This window comes from Salmo salar, chromosome ssa29, assembly GCF_905237065.1.
Source record: "Salmo salar chromosome ssa29, Ssal_v3.1, whole genome shotgun sequence".
Lineage (NCBI taxonomy): Eukaryota > Metazoa > Chordata > Actinopteri > Salmoniformes > Salmonidae > Salmo > Salmo salar.
In genome coordinates, this window is record NC_059470.1 from 18,402,930 (window position 1) to 18,428,677 (window position 25,748).

General features: G+C 42.8%; 1 protein-coding gene across 1 annotated transcript in view; it reads left to right on the forward strand.

The window, feature by feature from the left end:
• LOC106590285 (vesicular, overexpressed in cancer, prosurvival protein 1) overlaps positions 1-25,748 on the forward strand; it is a 96,425-nt gene that overhangs the window by 56,431 nt on the left and 14,246 nt on the right. Inside the window, exon 3 of the mRNA XM_014181130.2 lies at positions 7,834-7,911. Coding sequence (XP_014036605.2) covers positions 7,834-7,911 — 78 coding nt within the window. The remainder of the gene's footprint in view (positions 1-7,833; positions 7,912-25,748) is intronic.

Here is a 25,748-nt window from a genome sequence, read left to right on the forward strand (position 1 = left end):
AAACCTGACAGATTTGGATCGAGAAGGTCATTCTGAGAGAGATAGCAGGAGAGCTGGCCAAGGACGGCACGTTCAAGAGTTTTGGAGAGAAATGAAAGAAGGGATACTGGTCTGTAGTTGTTGACATTGGAGGGATCGAGTGTAGGTTTTTTGAGAAGGGGTGCAACTCTGGCTCTCTTGAAGACGAAAGGGACGTAGCCAGCGGTCAAGGATGAGTTGATGAGCGAGGTAAGGTAAGGGAGAAGGTCTCCGGAAATGGTCTGGAGAAGAGAGGAGGGGATAGGGTCAAGCGGGCAGGTTGTTGGGCGGCCGGCCATCACAAGACGCAAGATTTCATCTGGAGAGAGAGGGGAGAAAGAGGTCAAAGCATAGGGTAGGGCAGTGTGAGCAGGACCAGCGGTGTCGTTTGACTTAACAAACGAGGATCGGATGTCGTCGACCTTCTTTTCAAAATGGTTGACGAAGTCATCCGCAGAGAGGGAGGAGGGGGAGGGGGAGGAGGATTCAGGAGGTAGGAGAAGGTGGCAAAGAGCTTCCTAGGGTTAGAGGCAGATGCTTGGAAGTTAGAGTGGTAGAAAGTGGCTTTAGCAGCAGAAACAGAGGAGGAAAATGTAGAGAGGAGGGAGTGAAAAGATGCCAGGTCCGCAGGGAGGCTAGTTTTCCTCCATTTCCGCTCGGCTGCCCGGAGCCCTGGTCTGTGAGCTCGCAATGAGTCGTCAAGCCACGGAGCAGGAGGGGAGGACCGAGCCGGTCGGGAGGATATGGGACATAGAGAGTCAAAGGATGCAGGAAGGGAGGAGAGGAGGGTTGAGGAGGCAGAATCAGGAGATTGGTTGGAGAAGGATTGAGCAGAGGGAAGAGATGATAGGATGGAAGAGGAGAGAGTAGCAGGAGAGAGAGAGCGAAGGTTGCGACGGCGCAATACCATCTGAGTAGGGGCAGAGTGAGTAGTGTTGGAGGAGAGCGAGAGGGAAAAGGATACAAGGTAGTGATCGGAGACTTGGAGGGGAGTTGCAGTGAGATTAGTAGAAGAACAGCATCTAGTGAAGATGAGGTCAAGCGTATTGCCTGCCTTGTGAGTAGGGGGGGACGGTGAGAGGGTGAGGTCAAAAGAGGAGAGGAGTGGAAAGAAGGAGGCAGAGAGAAATGAGTCAAAGGTAGACGTAGGGAGGTTAAAGTCACCCAGAACTGTGAGGGGTGAGCCATCCTCAGGAAAGGAACTTATCAAGGCGTCAAGCTCATTGATGAACTCTCCAAGGGAACCTGGAGGGCGATAAATGGTAAGGATGTTAAGCTTGAATGGGCTAGTGATTGTGACAGCATGGAATTCAAAGGAGGCGATAGACAGATGGGTCAGGGGAGAAAGCGAGAATGTCCACTTGGGAGAGATGAGGATTCCAGTGCCACCACCCCGCTGGCCAGATGCTCTCGGGGTGTGCGAGAACACGTGGTCAGACGAGGAGAGAGCAGTAGGAGTAGCAGTGTTTTCTGTGGTAATCCATGTTTCCGTCAGCGCCAAGAAGTCGAGGGACTGGAGGGTAGCATAGGCTGATATGAACTCTGCCTTGTTGGCTGCAGATCGGCAGTTCCAGAGGCTGCCGGAGACCTGGAACTCCACGTGGGTCGTGCGCGCTGGGACCACCAGGTTAGAGTGGCAGCAGCCACGCGATGTGAAGCGTTTGTATGGCCTGTGCAGAGAGGAGAGAACAGGGATAGACCGACACATAGTTGATAGGCTACAGGAGAGGCTACGCTAATGCAAAGGAGATTGGCATGAAAAATTAACTAAACAACTGGGGAAGCGAGAGAGCAGGGCCTCCCTCACTAACAATTCACTGAAACACTAAAACACTAAAATATAACTTTTCTAGCTACCACTAGAAATTAAAATTGATGTAAACTACAGTGGTTCAATGTTTCCAGGAATAGGCTCAAACTTAGTTTATTCCGCTAGCTAACTTGGTACAGTATTCTTCCGTGAAAACCCACCTAGTGCACCGTGTCCTATGACGCCGTAGCTAACTAGCTAACTAGCATGCTAGCATCCTATAACACACGGTTAGCACCAATACTTGGCAGTATGCACTACCCTCTGTAGCACCTTACGGTCGGATGCCAAGCAGTTTCCATACCAAGCGGTGATGCGTCACTGGGCATCTCGCGGCTGGGTTTCCCTTTGTAAGCTGTGATAGTTTGCAAGCCCTGCCATATCTGACGAGCGTCAGAGCCGGTGTGCTAGGATTCGTTCTTAGTCCTGTATTTAAGCTTTGACTGTTCAATGGTTCGTCAGAGGCCGTAGAATGATTTCTTATAAGCATCCGGATTAGTGTCCGGCTCCGTGAAAGCAGCTGCTCTAGCCTTTACCTCAGTGCATCTGTTGTCCATGGCTTCTGGTTGGGATATGTACGTAGGTCACTGTGGGGACCTTGTCCTCAATGCACTTACAGTTGAAGTCAGAAGTTTACATTTAAACTTAGTTTTTCACAATTCCTGACATTTAGTCCTACTACAAATTCCCTGTCTTAGGTCAGTTAGGATCACCACTTTATTTTAAGAATGTGAAATGTCAGAATAATAGTTGAGAGAATGATTTATTTCAGCTTTTATTTCTTTCATCACAATCCCAGTGGGTTAGAAGTTTACATACACTGAATCAGTATTTGGTAGCATTGCCTTTAAATTGTTTAACTTGGGTCAAACGTTTCAGGTAGCTTCCCACAGTAAGTTGGGTGAATTTTGGCCCATTCCTCCTGACAGAGCTGGTGTAACTGAGTCAGGTTTGTAGGCCTCCTTGCTCGCACACACTTTTTCAGTTCTGCCCACAAATCTTCTATAGGATTGAGGTCAGGGCTATGTGATGGCCACTCCAATACCTTGGACTCCCCCTTTTTCCTCCAAACATAACGATGGTCATTATGGCCAAACAGTTCTATTTTTGTTTCATCAGACCAGAGGACATTTCTCCAAAAAGTACGATCTTTGTCCCCATGTGCAGTTGCAAACCATAGTCTGGCTTTTTTATGGCGGTTTTGGAGCAGTGGCTTATTCCTTGCTGAGTGGCCTTTCAGGTTATGTCGATATAGATACTTGTGTACCTGTTTCCTCCAGCATCTTCACAAGGTCCTTTTCTGTTATTCTGGGATTGATTTGCACTTTTCGCACCAATGTACGTTCATCTCTAGGAGACAGAACGCGTCTCCTTCCTGAGCGGTATGACGGCTGCGTGGTCCAATGGGGTTTATACTTGCGTACTATTGTTTGTACAGATGAACGTGGTACCTTCAGGCGTTTGGAAATTGCTCTCAAGGATGAACCAGACTAGTGGAGGTCTTTAATTTTTTTTCCTGAGGTCTTGGCTGAGTTCTTTTGATTTTCCCATGATGTCAAGCAAAGAGGCACTGAGTTTGAAGATAGGCCTTGAAATACATCCACAGGTACACCTCCAATTGACTCAAATGATGTCAATTAGCCGAGTCGGTTAGGACATCTACTTTGTGCATGACACAAGTCATTTTTCCAACAATTTTTTAGACAGATTATATCACTGTATCACAATTCCAGTGGGTCAGAAGTTTACATACACTAAGTTGACTGTGCCTTTAAACCGCATGGAAAATTCCAGAAAATTATGTCATGGCTTGTCATGGTTCTAAAGCCATAACATAATTTTCGGGAATTTTCCATGCGGTTTAAAGGCACAGTCAACTTAGTGTATGTTACCTTCTGACCCACTGGAATTGTGATACAGTGATATAATCTGTCTAAACAATTGTTGGAAAAATGACTTGTGTCATGCACAAAGTAGATGTCCTAACCGACTTGCCAAAACTTTAGTTTATTAAAAAGAAATTTGTGGAGTGGTTGAAAAATGAGTTTTAATGACTCCAACCTAAGTGTATGTGAACTTCCGACTTCAACTGTATGGCAAACCAAGGTTTAGTGCACAGGGTACAGGGTGTAAACGGTACAGTGAAATTATTCTCCTTTTGTGACTGAGGTAGGTTTTAAGTCATGCCAGCCACAATTTCAATTAATTCGTTGTTTCTATAGGAATTTAGATTCTTCAATTGTATACATTGTAGCCTGGACTTCTAACCTGTGAGAAACATTATCAATAAAACATTTATTCCTTGGTCGCCACTATGGGACTTTGTGAAGTATGTGCTGCAGTCTGAATCAGATATCCATAGTTGATATGTTTCATAAGGCCTAATCTCAGAGCGACTGCTTTGGAAATTAGAACTTAGAAAGTTATATTGCACAAAAACTTTGAGTCAAGGGCGAGGAAGTTAGATGGTAAGACTGGTCAGACAAATGTTGAGCCTCAGAGAGAGAATGAACTAGAAAAAGTATTCTGTCTTTTCGAAGAGATACTCGACTTTGTTATAGAAACGAAAAGGTCAGTTAAGGAGTCTCTGGCCTTGGAATGGAGTGAGTGAATAAGCGACATATTGAAAACATAAAGAACAAAGGCATTCATCACTGTGTGTACGGCAGGGATGAAAAAGAAAAGGAATCTTTAGAGCAGTATTGATATAGTTCTGCTTGGTGCCATGACTCATTTGTAGAGTTTGGAAGGCTTGCAGCTTTCTTCTACATCAGCGCTGGAACAGAATCACACCCCAAATCTATGGGGGCATCGCTTCAATGAGGAACACTGAATAATTAAAACACGCAGTATCGGCAGCTCCAATCACCTACTTTCAGCCAGGTAGCATCAGAGGGCAATGGAATGTATCATTTGATAAGAGATAGTAATATGAGTACTTTTTTAGGATCTTCAGAGGTTCAAAAGCTGTTTTGAAAAATGTTACTTTATTTATGGAACGTATGGTATTGTCAGACATCAAGGGTGGGTTTTTGTTTTGCATTATTTTTGCTGCATTATTTTGTTTTATACACTGCTCAAAAAAATAAAGGGAACACTTAAACAACACAATGTAACTCCAAGTCAATCACACTTCTGTGAAATCAAACTGTCCACTTAGGAAGCAACACTGATTGACAATACATTTCACATGCTGTTGTGCAAATGGCATAGACAACAGGTGGAAATTACAGGCAATTAGCAAGACACCCCCAATAAAGGAGTGGTTCTGCAGGTGGGGACCACAGACCACTTCTCAGTTCCTATGCTTCCTGGCTGATGTTTTGGTCACTTTTGAATGCTGGCGGTGCTTTCACTCTAGTGGTAGCATGAGACGGAGTCTACAACCCACACAAGTGGCTCAGGTAGTGCAGCTCATCCAGGATGGCACATCAATGCGACCTGTGGCAAGAAGGTTTGCTGTGTCTGTCAGCGTAGTGTCCAGAGCATGGAGGCGCTACCAGGAGACAAGCCAGTACATCGGGAGACGTGGAGGAGGCCGTAGGAGGGCAACAACCCAGCAGCAGGACCGCTACCTCCGCCTTTGTGCAAGGAGGAACAGGAGAAGCACTGCCAGAGCCCTGCAAAATGACCTCCAGCAGGCCACAAATGTGCATGTGTCTGCTCAAACGGTCAGAAACAGACTCCATGAGGGTGGTATGAGGGCCCGACGTCTACAAGTGGGGGTTGTGCTTACAGCCCAACACCGTGCAGGACGTTTGGCATTTTCCAGAGAACACCAAGATTGGCAAATTCGCCACTGGCGCCCTGTGCTCTTCACAGAGGAAAGCAGGTTCACACTGAGCACGTGACAGACGTGACAGAGTCTGGAGACGCCGTGGAGAACGTTCTGCTGCCTGCAACATCCTCCAGCATGACCGGTTTGGCGGTGGGTCAGTCATGGTGTGGGGTGGCATTTCTTTGGGGGGCCGCACAGCCCTCCATGTGCTCGCCAGAGGTAGCCTGACTGCCATTAGGTACCGAGATGAGATCCTCAGACCCCTTGTGAGACCATATTCTGTTGCGGTTGGCCCTGGGTTCCTCCTAATGCAAGACAATGCTAGACCTCATGTGGCTGGAGTGTGTCAGCAGTTCCTGCAAGAGGAAGGCATTGATGCTATGGACTGGCCCGCCCGTTCCCCAGACCTGAATCCAATTGAGCACATCTGGGACATCATGTCTCGCTCCATCCACCAACGCCACGTTGCACCACAGACTGTCCAGGAGTTGGCGGATGCTTTAGTCCAGTTCTGGGAGGAGATCCCTCAGGAGACCATCCGCCACCTCATCAGGAGCATGCCCAGGCATTGTAGGGAGGTCATACAGGCACGTGGAGGCCACACACACTACTGAGCCTCATTTTGACTTGTTTTAAGGACATTACATCAAAGTTGGATCAGCCTGTAGTGTGATTTTCCACTTTAATTTTGAGTGTGATTCCAAATCCAGACCTCCATGGGTTGATAAATTTGATTTCCATTGATTAATTTTGTGTGATTTTGTTGTCAGCACATTCAACTATGTAAAGAAAAAAGTATTTAATAAGATTATTTCTTTCATTCAGATCTAGGATGTGTTGTTTAAGTGTTCCCTTTATTTTTTTGAGCAGTGTATATATGTATGTGTATATATATATATATATATATATATATATATATATATATATATATATAATTTATTTAACTAGGCAAGTCAGTTAAGAACAAATTCTTATTTACAATGATGGCCTGCCCCGGCCAAACCCTTCCCTAACCCAGACGACGCTGGGCCAATTGTGCGCCACCCTATGGGACTCCCCATCATGGCCGGTTGTGATACAGCCCGGGATCAAACCAGGGTCTGTAGTGACACCTCTAGCACTGAGATGCAGTGCGTTAGACACTGTGCCACTCGGGAGCTCCAAAAGGCCATGTCTATGCCTGATATTGAAACTACGCTTTTAGATCCGATAACAAATAATTTGGACAACAATGCTTTGAGGCCACAAGGTGTTCAAAAGTATCCTATCCTAGTTTTTGAAATAGACATGTCTGAAAAGCAGTCACATTTAGTGACCCATTCGCCTTCACAACATTGACACATTCATGTCCTTGTCCAGAAGTGCTCACAGCCAGATCTGATCACGATTGGATCACAATCTTTTGCTCGTATACTCCTGACATTATGACATAAGTGGGCACATTCTAAAAATACCAAACAATTTAAACCACCAAATCTCTAACCTATTCCTTAACTTTTCATTACAATAAAGCAGAATCAGATTAAATACTGCTATGCTCAAGAAGCCATTCTGAAACGATTATGCTATTTTCAAAGAATTAATCTGTCACCACATTACGCCCTAGGCACCAGACTCACCAGGCTCTCTGCTGTCTCTACGCCTCTTGTTGAATCGATGGTGAAATATGTCCCCGTGCCGAGCCCTCTGAGTCTTCACTCCCGTGACCTTTCCTCCTCTCATCTCCTTTGTTGTCAATCAGCTAGGGGACACTGTGGCATAGTCGCTGGCCGTAGTACTGTCACCAGCTCGCTCCCCAGACAGCCAGGACATTGTAAAACGCCGGGCTCGGTCAGCACGGGCTAATTGGGTGGAGTGGAGCATCAGGAGAGAGGGAGGTGACTGATGCTAGCCTTGCTGTGTGACTCCATTACATGTTGCTGTGTGGAGAAATGGACAGCGGCCCGTGTATACTGGAGGCTACTGGAGGCTTGCTGAAATGGAAGTTGTTTTTATGTGGCCACTTTTTAATGCAATACATGAACTGTATTTAGAACCATGTCTTGTAAAGTGTGCTGTTATTTCAAGATTCAACACTGAAGCTGCCTGGTCAAAAATAGAGATTGAATGGAAATGAAAAGAAATGCTGATATGGTTTGGGTTTACTGTAAATGACACATTCCACTCTGTTTCTACATGTGAGTCGAAGAAATGTGTTTCGCCAAGGTTGCTTTGTGTCTCATTTCAGATGCCGCTCGTACGAGGACTGCTGTGGCACGCGCTGCTGCGTCCGAGCCCTCTCCATCCAGCGGCTATGGTACTTCTGGTGAGTCCTACCTACCAGGCTGTCCTTTCCAATGGATCGACATTTACTCTGCCCTCCCCCTCTAACTCCCCTCCTTCCCTCCATGACAGTCCCAAGGCTACATCCGTCGTTATTGGTATTCAGGGCCCCAACTCAAGGGTTCAGGGGGTCAGGCAGCCAAATCAATACCCCACTCCAGAGATGACTCTGCGGTGTTAGCATACAGATAATCCCCTGCGACCATCACCCCTGTGACCTCTCCAAACAAGGTGTTTTGTGAAATGGCCCTTGGCTGGTAATGAAGAATAGGAGCCTTGTAGTAAGTAAGGGTTAGATGAACTGTGTCTGTGTGGAGTGATATAGGCTGCTTAATACTGAGCATTGAATATGTTGTAGTTAAGCTCTCGAGTCAATGGGGAGCTGATGTGTTGAGACGAAGAGCTTGTTTAGGATAATTATGACCAAAACAATGGCATGCTGAGGACAAGGACATCATGAAACCGTTAGGGACCCAGAAAGAGAAATGCAGCGCACTGGGCACGATCCTGTCAGGCATTGTCTTATACGCCTATTGTGGGATATGCAGTTAAGCATGAAATAGGCCTCTCTTTTCAATGATTAATGCATGTTAGTGGTGCAATTAGCCATAACAACCTCTTGAGTTAGAAGAGTCTAGGGTCACTTATTCTCTCCTTCATCAGCCTTTGTTTTTCTAGTTGAGCCGTGTGGCATCACTGCTTTGCTTTCGCAATCCAACTGCGAAAACAGAACAGGGAACCGCTACTCACCATGGAAACAAAACCATGGTTTCATGGTGCTCTAGCGGGCTTGGGTGAAGGGTTTTGATCCGCGACTGCCTGGTCTCTGTTACCTTTCACTGAGCTTGTGGGTCGCGGCTGGTGTCAACTCAATTGCGAGGTTCTCAAGGCCCACGTGGAAGGTTATGTCCTCGCTCCCCCTCTCAATTTAATGGACACCTGACCTTGTCTGTTTGGAGCGATTGGAGAGATTGGTTCACTCTACTGGCAGGAACTGTGGATATAATGGTTGCTTATTCTGATAGTGCCATGTCAAGGCAAGCTGACTATATAGAGCCAGTGGCAAGTTGAATGCAATTCTCAAACAGATGAGGAAAGTGAACAGGGGTTACTTGTTACACTTCACTCCTGACGAATGTCACTAATGACAGTACACTGGCAGGGATGTCTCTCTAGCATTCATATATACAGTTGAAGTCGGAAGTTTACATACACTTAGGTTGGAGTCATTAAAACTCGTTTTTCAACCACTCCACAAATGTCTTGTTAACAAACTATAGTTTTGGCAAATCGGTTAGAACATCTACTTTGTGCATGACACATGTAATTTACAGACAGGTCATTTCACTTATAATTCACTGTATCACAATTCCAGTGGGTCAGAAGTTTACATACACTAAGTTGACTGTGCCTTTAAACAGTTCGGAAAATTCCAGAAAATGATGTCATAGCTTTAGAAGCTTCTGATAGGCTAATTTACATCATTTGAGTCAATTGGAGGTGTACCTGTGGATGGCCAAAAGTTTTGAGAATGACACAAATATTAATTTCCACAAAGTTTGCTGCTTCAGTGTCTTTAGATATTTTTGTCAGATGTTACTATGGAATACTGAAGTATAATTACAAGCATTTCATAAGTGTCAAAGGCTTTTATTGACAATTACATGAAATTGATACAAAGAGTCAATATTTGCAGTGTTGACGCTTCCTTTTCAAGACCTCTGCAATCCGCCCTGGCATGCTGTCAATTAACTTCTGGGCCACATCCTGACTGATGGCAGCCCATTCTTGGATAATCAATGCTTGGAGTTTGTCAGAATTTGTGGGTTTTTGTTTGTCCACCCGCCTCTTGAGGATTGACCACAAGTTCTCAATGGGATTAAGGTCTGGGGAGTTTCCTGGCCATGGACCCAAAATATTGATGTTTTGTTCCCCGAGCCACTTAGTTATCACTTTTGCCTTAACGGCAAGGTGCTCCATCATGCTGGAAAAGGCATTGTTCGTTACCAAACTGTTCCTGGATGGTTGGGAGAAGTTGCTCTCGGAGGATGTGTTGGTACCATTCTTTATTCAGGGCTGTGTTCTTAGGCAAAATTGTGAGTGAGCCCACTCCCTTGGCTGAGAAGCAACCCCACACATGAATGGTCTCAGGATGCTTTACTGTTGGCATGACACAGGACTGATGGTAGCGCTCACCTTGTCTTCTCCGGACAAGCTTTTTCCGGGGGGCCCAAAAAATCGGAAAGGGGATTCATCAGAGAAAATGACTGTACCCCAGTCCTCAGCAGTCCAATCCCTGTACCTTTTTCAGAATATTAGTCTGTCCCTGATGTTTTTCCTGGAGAGAAGTGGCTTCTTTGCTGCCCTTCTTGACACCAGGCCATCCTCCAAAAGTCTTTGCCTCACTGTGCGTGCAGATGCACTCACACCTGCCTGCTGCCATTCCTGAGCAAGCTCTGTACTGGTGGTGCCCCTATCCCGCAGCTGAATCAACTTTAGGAGACGGTCCTGGCGCTTGCTGGACTTTCTTGGGCACTTTAGGTGCAATATTACTGGTAGCAATATCCTTGCCTGTGAAGCCCTTTTTGTGCAAAGCAATGATGACGGCACGTTTTTCCTTGCAGGTAACCATGGCTGACAGAGGAAGAACAATGATTCCAAGCACCACCCTGCTTTTGAAGCTTCCAGTCTGTTATTCGAACTCAATCAGCATGACAGAGTGATCTCCAGCCTTGTTCTCGTCAACACTCGCACCTGTGTTAACAAGAGAATCACTGACATGATGTCAGCTGGTCCTTTTGTGGCAGGGCTGAAATGCAGTGGAAATGTTTTTTGGGAATTCAATTAATTGCAATTCATTTGATCACTCTTCATAACATTCTGGAGTATATGCAAATTGCCATCATACAAATTGAGGCAGCAGACTTTGTGAAAATTAATATTTGTGTCATTCTTTGGCCACGTCTGTATTTCAAGACCTACCTTCAAACTCAGTGCCTCTTTGCTTGACATCATGGGAAAATCAAAAGAAATCAGCCAAGACATCTGAAAAAAAATTGTAGACCTTCACAATTCAATTCATCCTTGGGAGCAATTTCCAAATGCCTGAAGGTACCACGTTAATTTGTACATACAATAATACGCAAGTATAAACACCATGGGACCACGTAGCCGTCATACTGCTCAGGAAGGAGACGCGTTCTGTCTCCTAGAGATGAACGTACTTTGGTGCGAAAAGTGCAAATCAATCCTGGAGGAAACAGATGCTGGAGGAAACAGATGCTGGAGGAAACAGGTTAAAAGTATCTATATCCACAGTAAAACAAGTCCTATATCGACATAACCTGAAAGGCCGCTCAGCAAGGAAGAAGCCACTGCTCAAAAACCGCCATAAAAAAGCCAGACTACAGTTTGCAACTCCACATGGGGATAAAGATCGTACTTTTTGGAGAAATGTCCTCTGGTCAGGAAGTTAAAGCTTGGTCGCAAATAGGTCTTCCAAATATATAATGACCCCAAGCATACTTCCAAAGTTGTGGCAAAATGGCTTAAGGACAACAAAGTCAAGGTATTGGAGTGGCCATCACATAGCCCTGACCTCAATCCTATAGAAAATGTGTGGGCAGAACTGAAAAAGCGTGTGCGAGCAAGGAGGCATACAAACCTGACTCAGTTACACCAGCTCTGTCAGGAGGAATGGGCCAAAATTCACCCAACTTATTGTGGGAAGCTTGTGGAAGGCTACACGAAACGTTTGACCCAAGTTAAAGAATTTAAAGGCAATGCTACCAAATACTAATTGAGTGTATGTCAACTTCTGACCCACTGGGAATGTGATGAAAGAAACTAAAGCTGAAATAAATGATTCTCTCTACTATTATTCTGACATTTCACATTCTTAAAATACAATTGTGATCCTAACTGACCTCAGACAGGGAATCTTTACTAGGATTAAATGTCCGGAATTGTGAAAAACTGAGTTTAAATGTATTTGGCTAAGGTGTAAGTAGATTTCCGACTTCAACTGTATGTCAATGTTTGTATATTTACATTAAAACAGAAATGGCGAAATGAGTAGGATATTAAATGTGGCACTGCACAAATGATTTGGTATAATTCACATCACATGTTTTGTCAATATTAAAATGGTTTAATATATTTTTGTATAATAATTTAAAAACTGGTGATTCATTCACAATTTACAGTATTCACAATAGAGATCGTCACCACCAACATTATTGACACCCTTGATAAGGGTAAGCAAAAAAGACATACAAATACTGAGCTATGCAAAACATTTTTTTTAATTATATTTTAAACTAATACAATTGTTCAAAAAATGTTCTTACGAAGATGTATCAAAATGATTGGCACCCCTAAAGATTCGTATACATAAAATCAAACAAAATGTATTAACGTTCTACTTTTTTGTGTAATGCTCGGGCGTGGTGGGTGAGGAATCAAACGCAGGAAGCAGCGAGTACAGGGTAGTGGCTTTTAATGGGCCAAAGGCGAACAAACACAAGCCACCCCAAACAGCGATAAGCGCGCATACAAAACAAAGTGCCCCAAACACAGGGGAAAACACAGTCGGCGCAAAACCAACGTACAAGCGCAAACACAAGCAACAACAGAATAAACAATCCCGCACAAAGAGAAGGCGGGCCAGCTAATAATTATAGCCCCGCTAATCACCCCCACTACGAACAGGTGCAAACAATCACAAAAGGGGGGAAAACCAAAAAGGGAATCAGTGGCAGCTAGTAGGCCGGTGACGACGACCGCCGAGCGCCACCCGAGCAGGAGGGGGCGCCACCTTCGGTGGGAATTGTGACATTTTGAAAGCATCTCAGCTTAAGGAACTGTATAGTAGCCTTCCATAGTTTCACTAGGGTATAAAGAGACACGTAAGACACATGTAAAATCCATTTGTCATCCATCACCATGGGGAAAGGCAAAGAACTCACAAACTAAAAGAAAAATGGTTGTCAGCCTTAGTAAATCAGGCAATGGGCATAAAACAATAGCTAAAATAACTAAATGTACCTCTATTAGGTCAATAAGGAAGAACTTTAAAACCACTGTAACAGTGCTAAACTTGCCTGTTAGAGGACACGTGTGTCTTGTCCACACGCACGGTGAGGAAGTTGGTTCTGGAGGCAAAGAAAAATAACAGAACTTGGTCGCATCTTGGTTACCAAGTCTCTTACAATAGGCTCTTTGGAAGGGTTGACAGAAAAAAAGCCTTTTATTGAGAGCAATCACCAAATGTAAATGCCTGGCGCTTGCTAAACAGTAGTGGCACTTGGATATGAACCAGGTGTTATGGACATATGAGACAAAAAGAGGTCTTTGGCCACACAGTGGTGGGTTTGGCATTGAAAGAAAGATGCATATGCAGAAAGGTACCTCATACCTACTGTAAAATATGGTGGAGGATCTTTGATGTTATGGATCTATTTTGCTTCCACTGGTCCTGGGGCCCTTGCTGTGGGCCAAAAACTCCATCCAACCTGATTAATTTTTTTCAAATAGCTCTTACATTGAAAAGGGCATTATCATTTTCTCAATTTCATAGTGTTATTTTGACCTCGTAGTGTGAAAATATTGTTTTTGACTGCACTGCCCTTTAAGTCAATAGCATAACTTGGCCACAAGTCCATCTTCCAGCAAGACAATGACCCCAAGCACACATCAAAATCCACAAATATATGGTTAATTTACCACATAATCAACATTCAGTCTCCGGACTTAAATCCCATCGAATTGAAGAGGGCAGTCAAGTGCAGACTGAAGGATATCAAAGATCTGGAAAGGTTCTGTATGGAGCAATGGTCTAAGATCCCTCCCAATGTGTTCTCCAATCTCATAAAACATTATAGGAAAAGGCTCATTGCTATTTTCCTTGCAAGGGGAGGGTGTACAAAGTATTGAAAATAAGGGTGCCAATAATTGACTTATCTTTTTGAAAAGAAAAAAATGATCTGTTAAACAGGCTCTTTCTCTGAGCAATTTTATTAGTATAAACCAATACAGTATAATTCCCTTTTTTGGAGCGTACAATATAGCTATATAGTATAAACATCTTTGTGTTCTGTAATCACATGAATGGAGAAAGAAATGAATATTAAAGATATCCTCAATCTAATCAAGAACACATACATTGATTGAGGACAGTATCGTCTGTCAGTTGGTATATCAAAACACAAAGATTGCCACACACATTCTTGATAGACACAGGCTTCTCTGCATATGTTACAGTGGCCTGTCAACTGCCAGCTACCTAGGCAGCACAGGGCAGGGGATTGGGATTAGGCTGACAGCGTTCTGCCACTGCGTCAATCTCCCCCACCTGTAGACCTCGGTATAAGCCCGTCACTGTGGTGGTATGGACAGTGCCGTCAGTGTACTCTTTAGCCAGTTGTGCGGTGAACGGGATATCAATCTTATACTTTTTTCCTGCCATTTTCACCGTGCAGTGATGGTTGGCTGGGACAGCCACCTCTACACTCATTGAGTGGCTGACGGTTTCAGTCACAGAGTTGCCGTTGGTGTGGGTTTTCTCAGATGTGACGCCGACATTAACTGTAGCAGAGATTATTGGTATCCCTACTGTTATGGAGGTGGATATGGTCAGGGAGGAGGAAACGCTGGTCTGCCAGGTGCTCTGTCTCTCTGTCCTCTCCTCTAGCTGCACCGTCTGCTTCACTGAGTGGCAGTTGTTGTTGGTGGCACTGTACTCTCCCAGCGCCACCGGCGTTTGGGAGAGTGTGGCCAGTTGATCGACATGGTACTCTACTTTGAAGATTCTCTGTGTGTATCTCTGCCTTTTCAGTGTTAGCAAATCAAAGTCCCTTTTGTATTTGAACTCTTTGCCATTCAAAGGAAGAAAGAAAATGTTTTTGTAAACGGAACCTATTCCATAATGATTTTTTGCAGAATAGGCTTTGTTCTTGGCATGGGGTGCGATTGAGTTTGTTGGAATAGACCTTGAGAATGCTCTCCATTCCAAAAGCTCAAGGTTCTGCTCGTTAACTAGCAGATCAAACTGGGTGCGTCGGTCCTCCTTCCCATTGCAGGGGTTATAGCAGTATGGTCCTTTGGAGGGACTATAATGACCAGTGGACCAGTTACAGCCCTCGAGGGGGACGCAGATATAGTCGAGGCGTTTTGCTGCCTGGTTATAGATGCTCACTGTCCAGCTTGGCAGGGACCCGGTCCATCTGACCCACTTCAGATATTTGTTTTCTCCGAAATTGGGCCGGATCAAGCTCCGCAGCTTGAAAGAGGCTTTTGCTTGAGTTTCTGGCTGGGCTTCTGTGGAGAAAGGTTTGTTGATTATTTAGCGTTGATTCTTGAAGAATATGAAAGCCTCTTGTATTCATTAATGGTGCATTCAGAAGAATGGGGAAAGAGCTCTACGTTCTTCGCGCTTTCCCAATCCTTTTGAATGCACTGCTAATTGATACAATGTGTTACCACTAGCATTGCTACATTTTCCAAAAATGCTAGCAAGATTATTCTGGACATTTCTAAACCAGAAAATGTATATAAAAATGATTCAGCAGAAAAAAATACCCGAGGGAATTCAAAAATAAGCTTGACCAAACAAACTGAACTATCCCTTTAAAGAGTCCTTCCAGGTGACTACCTCATGAAGCTAGCTACTTTGAAGAATCTCAAATATAAAATATATTTTGATTTTTTTAACCCTTTTTGGTTACTACATGATTCCATATGTGTTATTTTATAGTTTTGATGTCTTCACTATTATTCTACAATGTAGAAAATAATACAAATAAAGGAAAAACCCTTGAATGAGTAGATGTTTCCAAACATTTGACTGGTACTGTATATCATTAATTTAAAAGTGCAGAAATGGATGTACCAATCATAGATTTCCCCTTTTAAAGCTAAGGAAACATCACACATATTTTCCCATAGAGCCCCACAGTGGAGGTCTCATAATACCCATAAAACCTAGCGGTCAAACAGGGAAATGGTTACAATCATTTTTCCATCATTCATTTTTCCCATAAATTTTAGAAACACATAAAATATGGGCTGTGTTTCGTGTATTCTTACCCTGGCGTGACGTTTTGATAACCATTTAAATCTCTCTCAGATAAGGACACTTTTATCAATATATTCGGCTCTATTTACACTCAGATTCGAAAATGCTAATTAGCATCAAAGTAAACATCATGGAAAACTACAAATCCCTGCTAGCTCCTGCACATCATCTCTAGCTGACACCTTTGGTAACAGGTATTGTGTACATTTAAAACTTGCACAAGACAGTTCACAGAATTGTCAATTTGAAAGATATTTTGCCAATTTATGAATTACTACGTTCAGCTAACATTAGATAGTTAATCCATAGATTCTTACCTTTGCCTCGCTTCGTCAGTCTCATCCAAATCATTATGGCATTTGTAGTGCTTTGTGATAGCCACATTAGCAGGTAATTAGCATTTCATTTTTTTTTTGGGGGGGGGGGGTAAATACAGGTGATTATATTGATAAAAGTCACCTTGTCCGAGACAGATTTACATGGTTATCAAAATGTCTCACCACGGTAAGCCTACACGAAACACAGCCCTTATTTGAAGTGGTTCTAAAATCCCCTATGGAAAAATGATTGGTTAAAAAACGATTGGAAACATTTCCGTGTTTGACCGCTAGGTTTTATTGGTATTATGACTAATACTGTGGTACATGGAACATACAATTGGCATGCTGACTGCAGGAATGTCCACCAGAGCTGTTGACAAATAAATTCATGTTAATTTCTCTACCATAATGCCAGACTTTGGCAGTACGTCCAACCGGCCTCAACCACAGACTACGTGTATGGCGCTGTATGGGCGAGGGGTTTGCTGATGTCAACGTTGTGAACAGTGTGACCCATGGTGGGGTTATGGTATGGGCAGGCATAAGCTATGGTCAATGAACACAGTTGCATTTTGTCGATGGAAAATTGAATGCACAGAGATCCTGAGGCCCATTGTGAAGCCCATATTTTTTAAGATATCTCTGACCAACAGATGCATATCTGTATTCCCAGTCATGTGAAATCCATAGATTAGGGCCTAATGAATTTAGTTCAATTGACTGATTTCGTTATAGGAACTGTAACTTTTATTCAGTGTTTATATAGTATTCATTTATTTTATCTGTCCATAATGTCCATGAGTTTCTAGTGGATAGACCACCAGCGATAATCTGAAGTACCCAAAAAGGCCACTAGATGTCATCTGATAAAATTCCCTGAAAAACATGAAAGTGACCAAAATTCTGGTAAACTTAAAGTTTCCAGTAGGGGCCTCCCGAGTGGTGCAGTGGTCTAAGGCACTGTATCGCAGTGCTAGCTGTGCCTCTAGAGATTCTGGGTTCGAGTCCAGGCTCTGTCGCAGCCGGCCACGACCAGGAGATCCATGGGGTGGCACACAATTGGCCCAGCGTTCTCCGGGTTTGTCTGGCAGGGATGTCCTTGTCCCATTGCGCGCTAGCAACTCCTGTGGCAGGCTGGGCGCAGTGCACGCTGACATGGTCGCCAGGTGTACAGTGTTTCCTCCGACACATTGGTGCGGCTGACTTCCAGATTAAGTTGGCATTGTGTCAAGAAGCATTGGGTTGTGTTTTGGGGGACGCATGGCTCTCTACCTTCGCCTCTCCCGAGTCCATATGGGAGTTGCAGCGATGAGACAAGACTGTAACTACCAATTGGATACAACGAAATTGTGGAGAATTTTTTATTTTTATTCCAGTAATATACCCTCCCTTTGTAACCCTAGTATTAGCAATCACTTTGGTAGTTATCAATTGAAAGTTGAAAACCATTATTCAAAACCAAAAATACAAAATGAGAAACTATGCAGCTATGAATAGCCAAATGCACCATATATAGACAGAACACATCACTCACCGTCCACTGTGGTCACAATGGTCTGAGTGACATTTTGTGAAAGCTGCATGTTTATCAGCTCTGGGGGTTCCATACCAAGAGAACATTGCAGCAGAAAGGCACAGGCTACAAAAGCTGTCAGTATCATCTGAAGGATAAAGAGGATGCAGATAATACTCACAAAGAATTAGACCTGACATCAATCCATATTGATGGAAGTTTGAAACATATTTTTGTAATGTAAAATAGACATGTTTAGATGGAAAGAACTTCCTCTTGAACAGCACTCTGCATCACTCACCTTTACAACGGAAGTCTTCATTCCTCTCAGCTTCTTGTCAAGATGGGGTTGACTCTCCGCAATAACTCCACAGCTTTTATAGTATATTGTTGGATTAATGATTTGCTATTTTATTGGTTTGTTATTTAGGTTAGTTCCAATGAAGTCACTTTTGAGTCCAGCCTAGACATCACTAAGATAACGTTATCTGAATTTAATTCCAGAGTTTCCTTGTTGTATTATTTACACTGATAAGTTGACATGACACCCAGCCTAAATCTACATCTGTAACATAACAGTGCACACTGTTCCCGTCATACTCATATGGTTAATCTGAGATGACTACATACATTTTATTAATTTTAAATTAATGGTTTATAGCCATTTATGCTTGAGGAATATAACTTATAAATGCTTTAGTTTAACAGTCTTACTCCAAAACCCCAATATAATTGTAACTAACATAGCATAGCTTCAAAGCATGGTGGTTAAAACTCATTTTTATCAAGGATGGTCAGTCCTTGCAACCGCAGGTCTGTCTATGAATAAGCCTATTAGAGTCATCACATCTCTACAGAAAGCTGTTTACCAAAAAAGTGATTGGATATTGTTTGAAATTTTGTAAAAAAAAAATTTTTTTTTACAATGTCATACAATGTTAATCATTGATCGGGAGAGCATCACTCTCCTCAGGCAACAATATTTTTTCATTTTGATTTGGAAAATTAAAATATGCTTTAACTGAACAACTTTATATATAAGGGTGTTTTCACACAAGTTTGTTTGCTATACAGTAGTTGAAATCTGAGTTTGATTATTTGTCACGTTGTATTTTTTTCATTTGGTCTGGTTGGCTTCACGTTGTCAAATGTCAAACAAATTAAATGCCTAAACAATACCACGTATTTTAATGCGAGTAATTTATTTATTGGACAAAAATGCTCACATTAAATCCATATTTGATCCGGAGGCGAGCATTACTTGTGTCCCAATCTTCATATTACTTTAGCAATAGCAGCTGTAATAACTGCTATGTGCAGTGAATAGAGGAGACCCTTATCTGCTTCAGATATCAAGTTATGGTACTGTGTGCTGAATTTCATAAAATACTCAGTCAAACGACCAATAATACTGTGCGCCTTTGGTTCTTTTCCTTAGTTTGGTCCAGACTACGTTTTCCCCTGCATCGAACTGCACCACCAACCTTTTTTTGCGCGAACCATGGTGCATGTTTGGCGCACACCTGAGTGTGGATAAAGTGTTCACACCTGTCCAAACGAACCAAATTTAAGCTCCAAACAAACTAGGTGCAATGGCCGCCTAATTTAACAACATGATTGCATCAAAAGACGTGCACTGTGCCATGACTGGAAATGATCATTTCAGAGACATATATAGATTGTTATTTCTGTAGATGGCTCTTTGTAAGACCTAAAAGTATTCATATTTTGATGAACAAGAATCTCTTGGGTTGGGGTTTCTTGTTTGTGCTTCAATGTAACGAATTAAACAATTAGGCCTAAGCTGTGAGTTTTGCTGTGCTCATTGGGACATGACTTGCTACAACTAGAACTCTAAAGGTAATCAATACCGAACAAACTGAGTGGATTTGGTTCAATCCGGTGTATTGTGAAAGCTCAGCACAGTGTGATTCTATTGCTTCCAGGAAGTACATGCAGTATATACTTCTTGATGCTGATGCTTCAGATTCCCTTCCTTCAAATGAACTCACAGCAAACCACTGATTGTGGCTCATATAGAGCCCCCTTGTTGTGCTGAGACACGATTTCCATTCAGAATAACTGTAAGCACCATTAAGAAACGCATGGTTTTATTGAAACATATAGTGCAGTATTGCGTTTAAAGGGGCAATCTGCAGGTGCTTTATCCATTTTTGGACTTCTGAAATAATTAAATGTACCCTGAATTAATTAAATGTAACTTATAAATGCCTCATGAGCTTATTTCAACTGTCATACCCCATCAGAACCCAAAATATATAAGCTTGTTTCACTCCAATATTTGTAAACAATGTTTGCCTTCAGAAAGTATTCATACCCTTTGATGTTTTTTTGTTGTGTTACAGCCTGAGTTTAAAATTGATTCAGTTGAGATTTTGGGTCACCGGCCGACACACAATTAATACATTTTAAGCTAAAATGTCTTGAATCAACAAGTATTCAATTTTAACCACTTTCTTATGGCAAGACTAAATAAGTTCAGGATAAAAAATGTGCTTAATCTCTATGTGATCGGTGTCCCTATACCGGGATGGTTGAGCTAACGTGGGCTAATGTGATTAGCATGACATTGTAAGTAACAAGAACATTTCCCAGGACATAGACATGTCTTATTTGGGCAGAAAGCTTAAATTATTGTTAATCTAACTGCACTGTTCAATTTGCAGTAGCTATTGCAGTGAAACAACAAAACAATTATCACAGCACCAGGTTGGATACATTCACATCGGAAGGTAAATAATGTACTTACATTCAGTAATCTTGCTCTGATTTGTTATCCTGAGGGTCCTAGAGATAAAAATGCAGCATAGTTTTGTTTGATAAAATCAATTTTTATATTCAAATGTAGGAACTGAGTTTGAACCCCTGCTGTCTATGGCTCCACACCCACCCCACCCGGCCATCTACAGTAGATGTGTGAAAGTTAGTGTATAAGCTAACGATCCATCGTGTATGACATTCTTAAAATGTTGTATTACCATATAATCTTTGTATGTTCTCCTATAGTTATGTATCAATTGACCAGTTTGGCACATTTGGGCAGACTTGATACAAAATATTGTACAGTATGGGTATGTTTCACTGGATCAATCTGAAACTTTGCACACACACTGCTGCCATCTAGTGGCTAAAATCTAAATTGTGCCTAAACTGCACTATTGTATTATGGCCTTTCTCTTGCATTTCAAAGATGACAGAGAAAAAAACCATTTGAAAACACATGCTTTTTTGTTTGTATTATATTTTACAAGATCTAACTTCAAAGTGTTTCCTTTCAAATGGTATCAAGAATATGCATATCCTTGCTACAGGCAGTTAGATTTGGGTATGTCATTTTAGGCAAAAATGTAAAAAAAAGGGTTAGATCCTTTCAAGTCACATAAGTTGCATGGCCTCACACTGTGTTTAACATGATTTTTTTTTAAATGACTACCTCATCTCTGTACCCCACACATACAATGATCTGTAAGGTCCCTAAGTCGAGCACTGAATTTCAAACACCGATTCAACCACAAAGACCAGGAAGGTTTCCCAATGTCTAGCAAAGAAGGGCACCTAATGCAGACATTGAATATCCCTTTAAGCATGGTGAAGTTATTAATTACACTTTGAATGGTGTATCAATACACCCAGTCACTACAAAGATAAAGGCGTCCTTTCTAACTAAGTTGCCGGAGAGGAAGGAAACCGCTCAGGGATTTCACTATGAGGCCAGTGGTGACTTTTTAAAACATTTACAGAGTTTAATGGCTGCAATAGGAGAGGATGGAACAGTTACAGGATGAATCAACATTGTCGTTACTCCACAACACTAACCTACATGACAGAGTGAAAAGAAGGAAGCCTATACAGAAGAAAAAATATTTTAAAAAACATGCATCCTGTTAAAAATACGGTACTAGAGTAAAACTGCAAAAAATGTATTTAGCTTTGTCCTGAAACAAAAACGTTATGTTTAGGGCAAATCCAACACATCACTGAATAACACTCTTTTCTTTCAAGCATGGTGGTGGCTGCATCATGTTATGGGTATGTTTGTCATCAGCAAGGACTAGGGAGTTTTTTAGGGGGGAAAAAGGGAATAGAGCTATGCATAGGCAAAAACCTAGATGAGAAGCTGTTTCAGTCTGCTTTAAAACAGACACTGGGAGACGAATTCACCATTCAGCAGGACAATAACCTAAAACACAGGGCCAAATCTACACTGGAGTTGCATACCAAGATGACATTGGATGTGTCTGATTGGCTTAGTTACAGTTTTGACAAACTGTTTTTACATCCATTGAGAATGACAATAGTTCCTCAATGTATTTGAAAATCTTTCCAGCTCTCTCCCTTCTGATAACCATTCAGCATGATAGGGGAAAATGTCATGCTCTGATCCAGTGGAAACGTCATAAAATAGGCCTACCTGATGTCCTCTTATCCCTTGTGCAAATAGCCTACAGCTGTGTCTGTCTTGAGCTCACAAGCCCTGGAAAGTCTGAGGGCCCAGAATATTCTATTCAATGTTGCAAGTTTTCTAGCTGGAGTTGATTCATGTTTGTTGCAGACAGGCCATGTGTAGCCAATGTGATTTCTAGGATATTTATTTTATCAGGATATTTTCTACCTGCAGGCTGCATTGTTTTTATTTGTTGGCTTTATGTAGGCTATTTTTACGGAGTTGACAATGGCAATAAAAGTTACTTTTTAGGTTTGTTTCATTTTCATTTAGATTTGGATAGAATTTTGATTAACCACATGACAATTAATTTGAGATATGAAGACATTATTATAAATTAAATGAAACTGTGCCATGAAAATGTGCATATGAAAACCATAACTGGCACGCAGATCGGTATAAATTGTAAGATAAATTGGCATTCCACACTCGAAAGGTTGCCGACTCCTCGTGTAGCCTATACCGGCAACTTCAGGAGAATAACGGCAGAATCTGCAAAAGCCAGCAAGACCGAGAGGAGGATGGTCGGGTCAGGATAAGCTTTCAAGGGGTTTTCTTTATTTTTACTGTTTTCTACATTGTAGAATAATAGTGAAGACCTCAAAACTATGAAATAACACATACGGAATCATGTAGTAACCAAAGGAGTGTTAAACAAATCAAAATATATTTTAGATTCTTCAAAGAAGCCACCCTTTGCCTTGATGATAGCTTTGCACACTCTTGGCATTCTTTCAACCAGCTTCATGAGGAATGCTTTTCTAACAGTCTTGAAGGAGTTCCCACATATGCTGAGCACTTGTTGGCTCCAACTCATCCCAAACCATCTCAATTGGGTTGAGGTCGGGTGATTGTGGAGGCCAGGTCATCTGATGCAGCACTCCATCACACTCCTTCTTGGTCAAATAGCCCTTACTCAGCCTGGAGGTATGTTTTGGGTCATTGACCTATTGAAAAACAAATGAATGTCCCACTAAGTGCAAACCATATGGAATGGCATATCGCTGAAGAATGCTGTGGTACAAATGCTGGTTAAGTGTGCCTTGAATTCGAATTAAATAACCCGACAATGTCACCAGCAATGCACCCCCATACCATCACACCTCCTCCTTCATGCTTCATGGTGGGAACCACACATGCGGAGATCATCCGTTCACCTACTCTGCGTCTCACAAAGACACCACTTTTGGAACCAGAAATCTCAAATTTGGACTCAGCAGAACAAATGAGAGATTTCCACCGGTCTAATGTCCATTGCTCGTGTTTTTTGGCTCAATCAAGTCTCTTATTCTTATTGGTTTCTTCGCAGCAATTCGACCATAAAGGCCTGATTCATGCAGTCTCCTCTGAACAGTTTGATGTTGAGATGTGTCTGTTACTTGAACTCTGTGAAGCACTTATTTGGGCTGCAATTTCTGGTGCAATTAACTCTTAATGAACTTATCCTCTGCAGCAGAGGTAACTCTGGGTCTTCCTTTCCTGTGGCGGTCCTCATGAGAGCCAGTTTCATCATAGCACTTGATGGTTTTTGCGACTGCACTTGAAGAAACTTTCAAAGTTCTTGAAATGTTCCCGGTTAGACTGCATGAATCAGGCCTTCATGGTCGGATTGCTGCGAAGAAACCACTAATAAAGGACACCAATAAAAATATGTCTTCACTATTATTCTACAATGTAGAAAATAGTAAAAGTAAAGATAAACCCTTGAATGGCTAGGTGTGTCCAAACTTTTGATGTGTGTGTGTGTGTGTGTGTGTATATATATATATATACTGCTCCAAAAAATAAAGGGAACACTTAAACAACACATCCTAGATCTGAATGAAAGAAATAATCTTATTAAATACTTTTTTCTTTACATAGTTGAATGTGCTGACAACAAAATCACACAAAAATAATCAATGGAAATCCAATGTATCAACCCATGGAGGTCTGGATTTGGAGACACACTCAATATTAAAGTGGAAAACCACACTACAGGCTGATCCAACTTTGATGTAATGTCCTTAAAACAAGTCAAAATGAGGCTCAGTAGTGTGTGTGGCCTCCACGTGCCTGTATGACCTCCCTACAACGCCTGGGCATGCTCCTGATGAGGTGGCGGATGGTCTCCTGAGGGATCTCCTCCCAGACCTGGACTAAAGCATCCGCCAACTCCTGGACAGTCTGTGGTGCAACGTGGCGTTGGTGGATGGAGCGAGACATGATGTCCCAGATGTGCACAATTGGATTCAGGTCTGGGGAACGGGCGGGCCAGTCCATAGCATCAATGCCTTCCTCTTGCAGGAACTGCTGACACACTCCAGCCACATGAGGTCTAGCATTGTCTTGCATTAGGAGGAACCCAGGGCCAACCGCACCAGCATATGGTCTCACAAGGGGTCTGAGGATCTCATCTCGGTACCAAATGGCAGTCAGGCTACCTCTGGCGAGCACATGGAGGGCTGTGCGGCCCCCCAAAGAAATGCCACCCCACACCATGACTGACCCACCGCCAAACCGGTCATGCTGGAGGATGATGCAGGCAGCAGAACGTTCTCCACAGCGTCTCCAGACTCTGTCACGTCTGTCACGTGCTCAGTGTGAACCTGCTTTCATCTGTGAAGAGCACAGGGCGCCAGTGGCGAATTTGCCAATCTTGGTGTTCTTGGGCAAATGCCAAACGTCTTGCACGGTGTTGGGCTGTAAGCACAACCCCCACCTGTGGACGTCGGGCCCTCATATCACCCTCATGGAGTCTGTTTCTGACCGTTTGAGCAGACACATGCACATTTGTGGCCTGCTGGAGGTCATTTTGCAGGGCTCTGGCAGTGCTTCTCCTGCTCCTCCTTGCACAAAGGCGGAGGTAGCGGTCCTGCTGCTGGGTTGTTGCCCTCCTACGGCCTCCTCCACGTCTCCTGATGTACTGGCCTGTCTCCTGGTAGTGCCTCCATGCTCTGGACACTACGCTGACAGACACAGCAAACCTTCTTGCCACAGCTCGCATTGATGTGCCATCCTGGATGAGCTGCACTACCTGAGCCACTTGTGTGGGTTGTAGACTCAGTCTCATGCTACCACTAGAGTGAAAGCACCGCCAGCATTCAAAAGTGACCAAAACATCAGCCAGGAAGCATAGGAACTGAGAAGTGGTCTGTGGTTCCCACCTGCAGAACCACTCCTTTATTGGGGGTGTCTTGCTAATTGCCTATAATTTCCACCTGTTGTCTATTCCATTTGCACAACAGCATGTGAAATGTATTGTCAATCAGTGTTGCTTCCTAAGTGGACAGTTTGATTTCACAGAAGTGTGATTGACTTGGAGTTACATTGTGTTGTTTAAGTGTTCCCTTTATTTTTTTGAGCAGTGTATATATATATATATATATATATATATGTTCACAAACTATAGTTTTGGCAAGTCGGATTGGACATCTACTTTGTGCATGACACAAGTCATTTTTCCAAC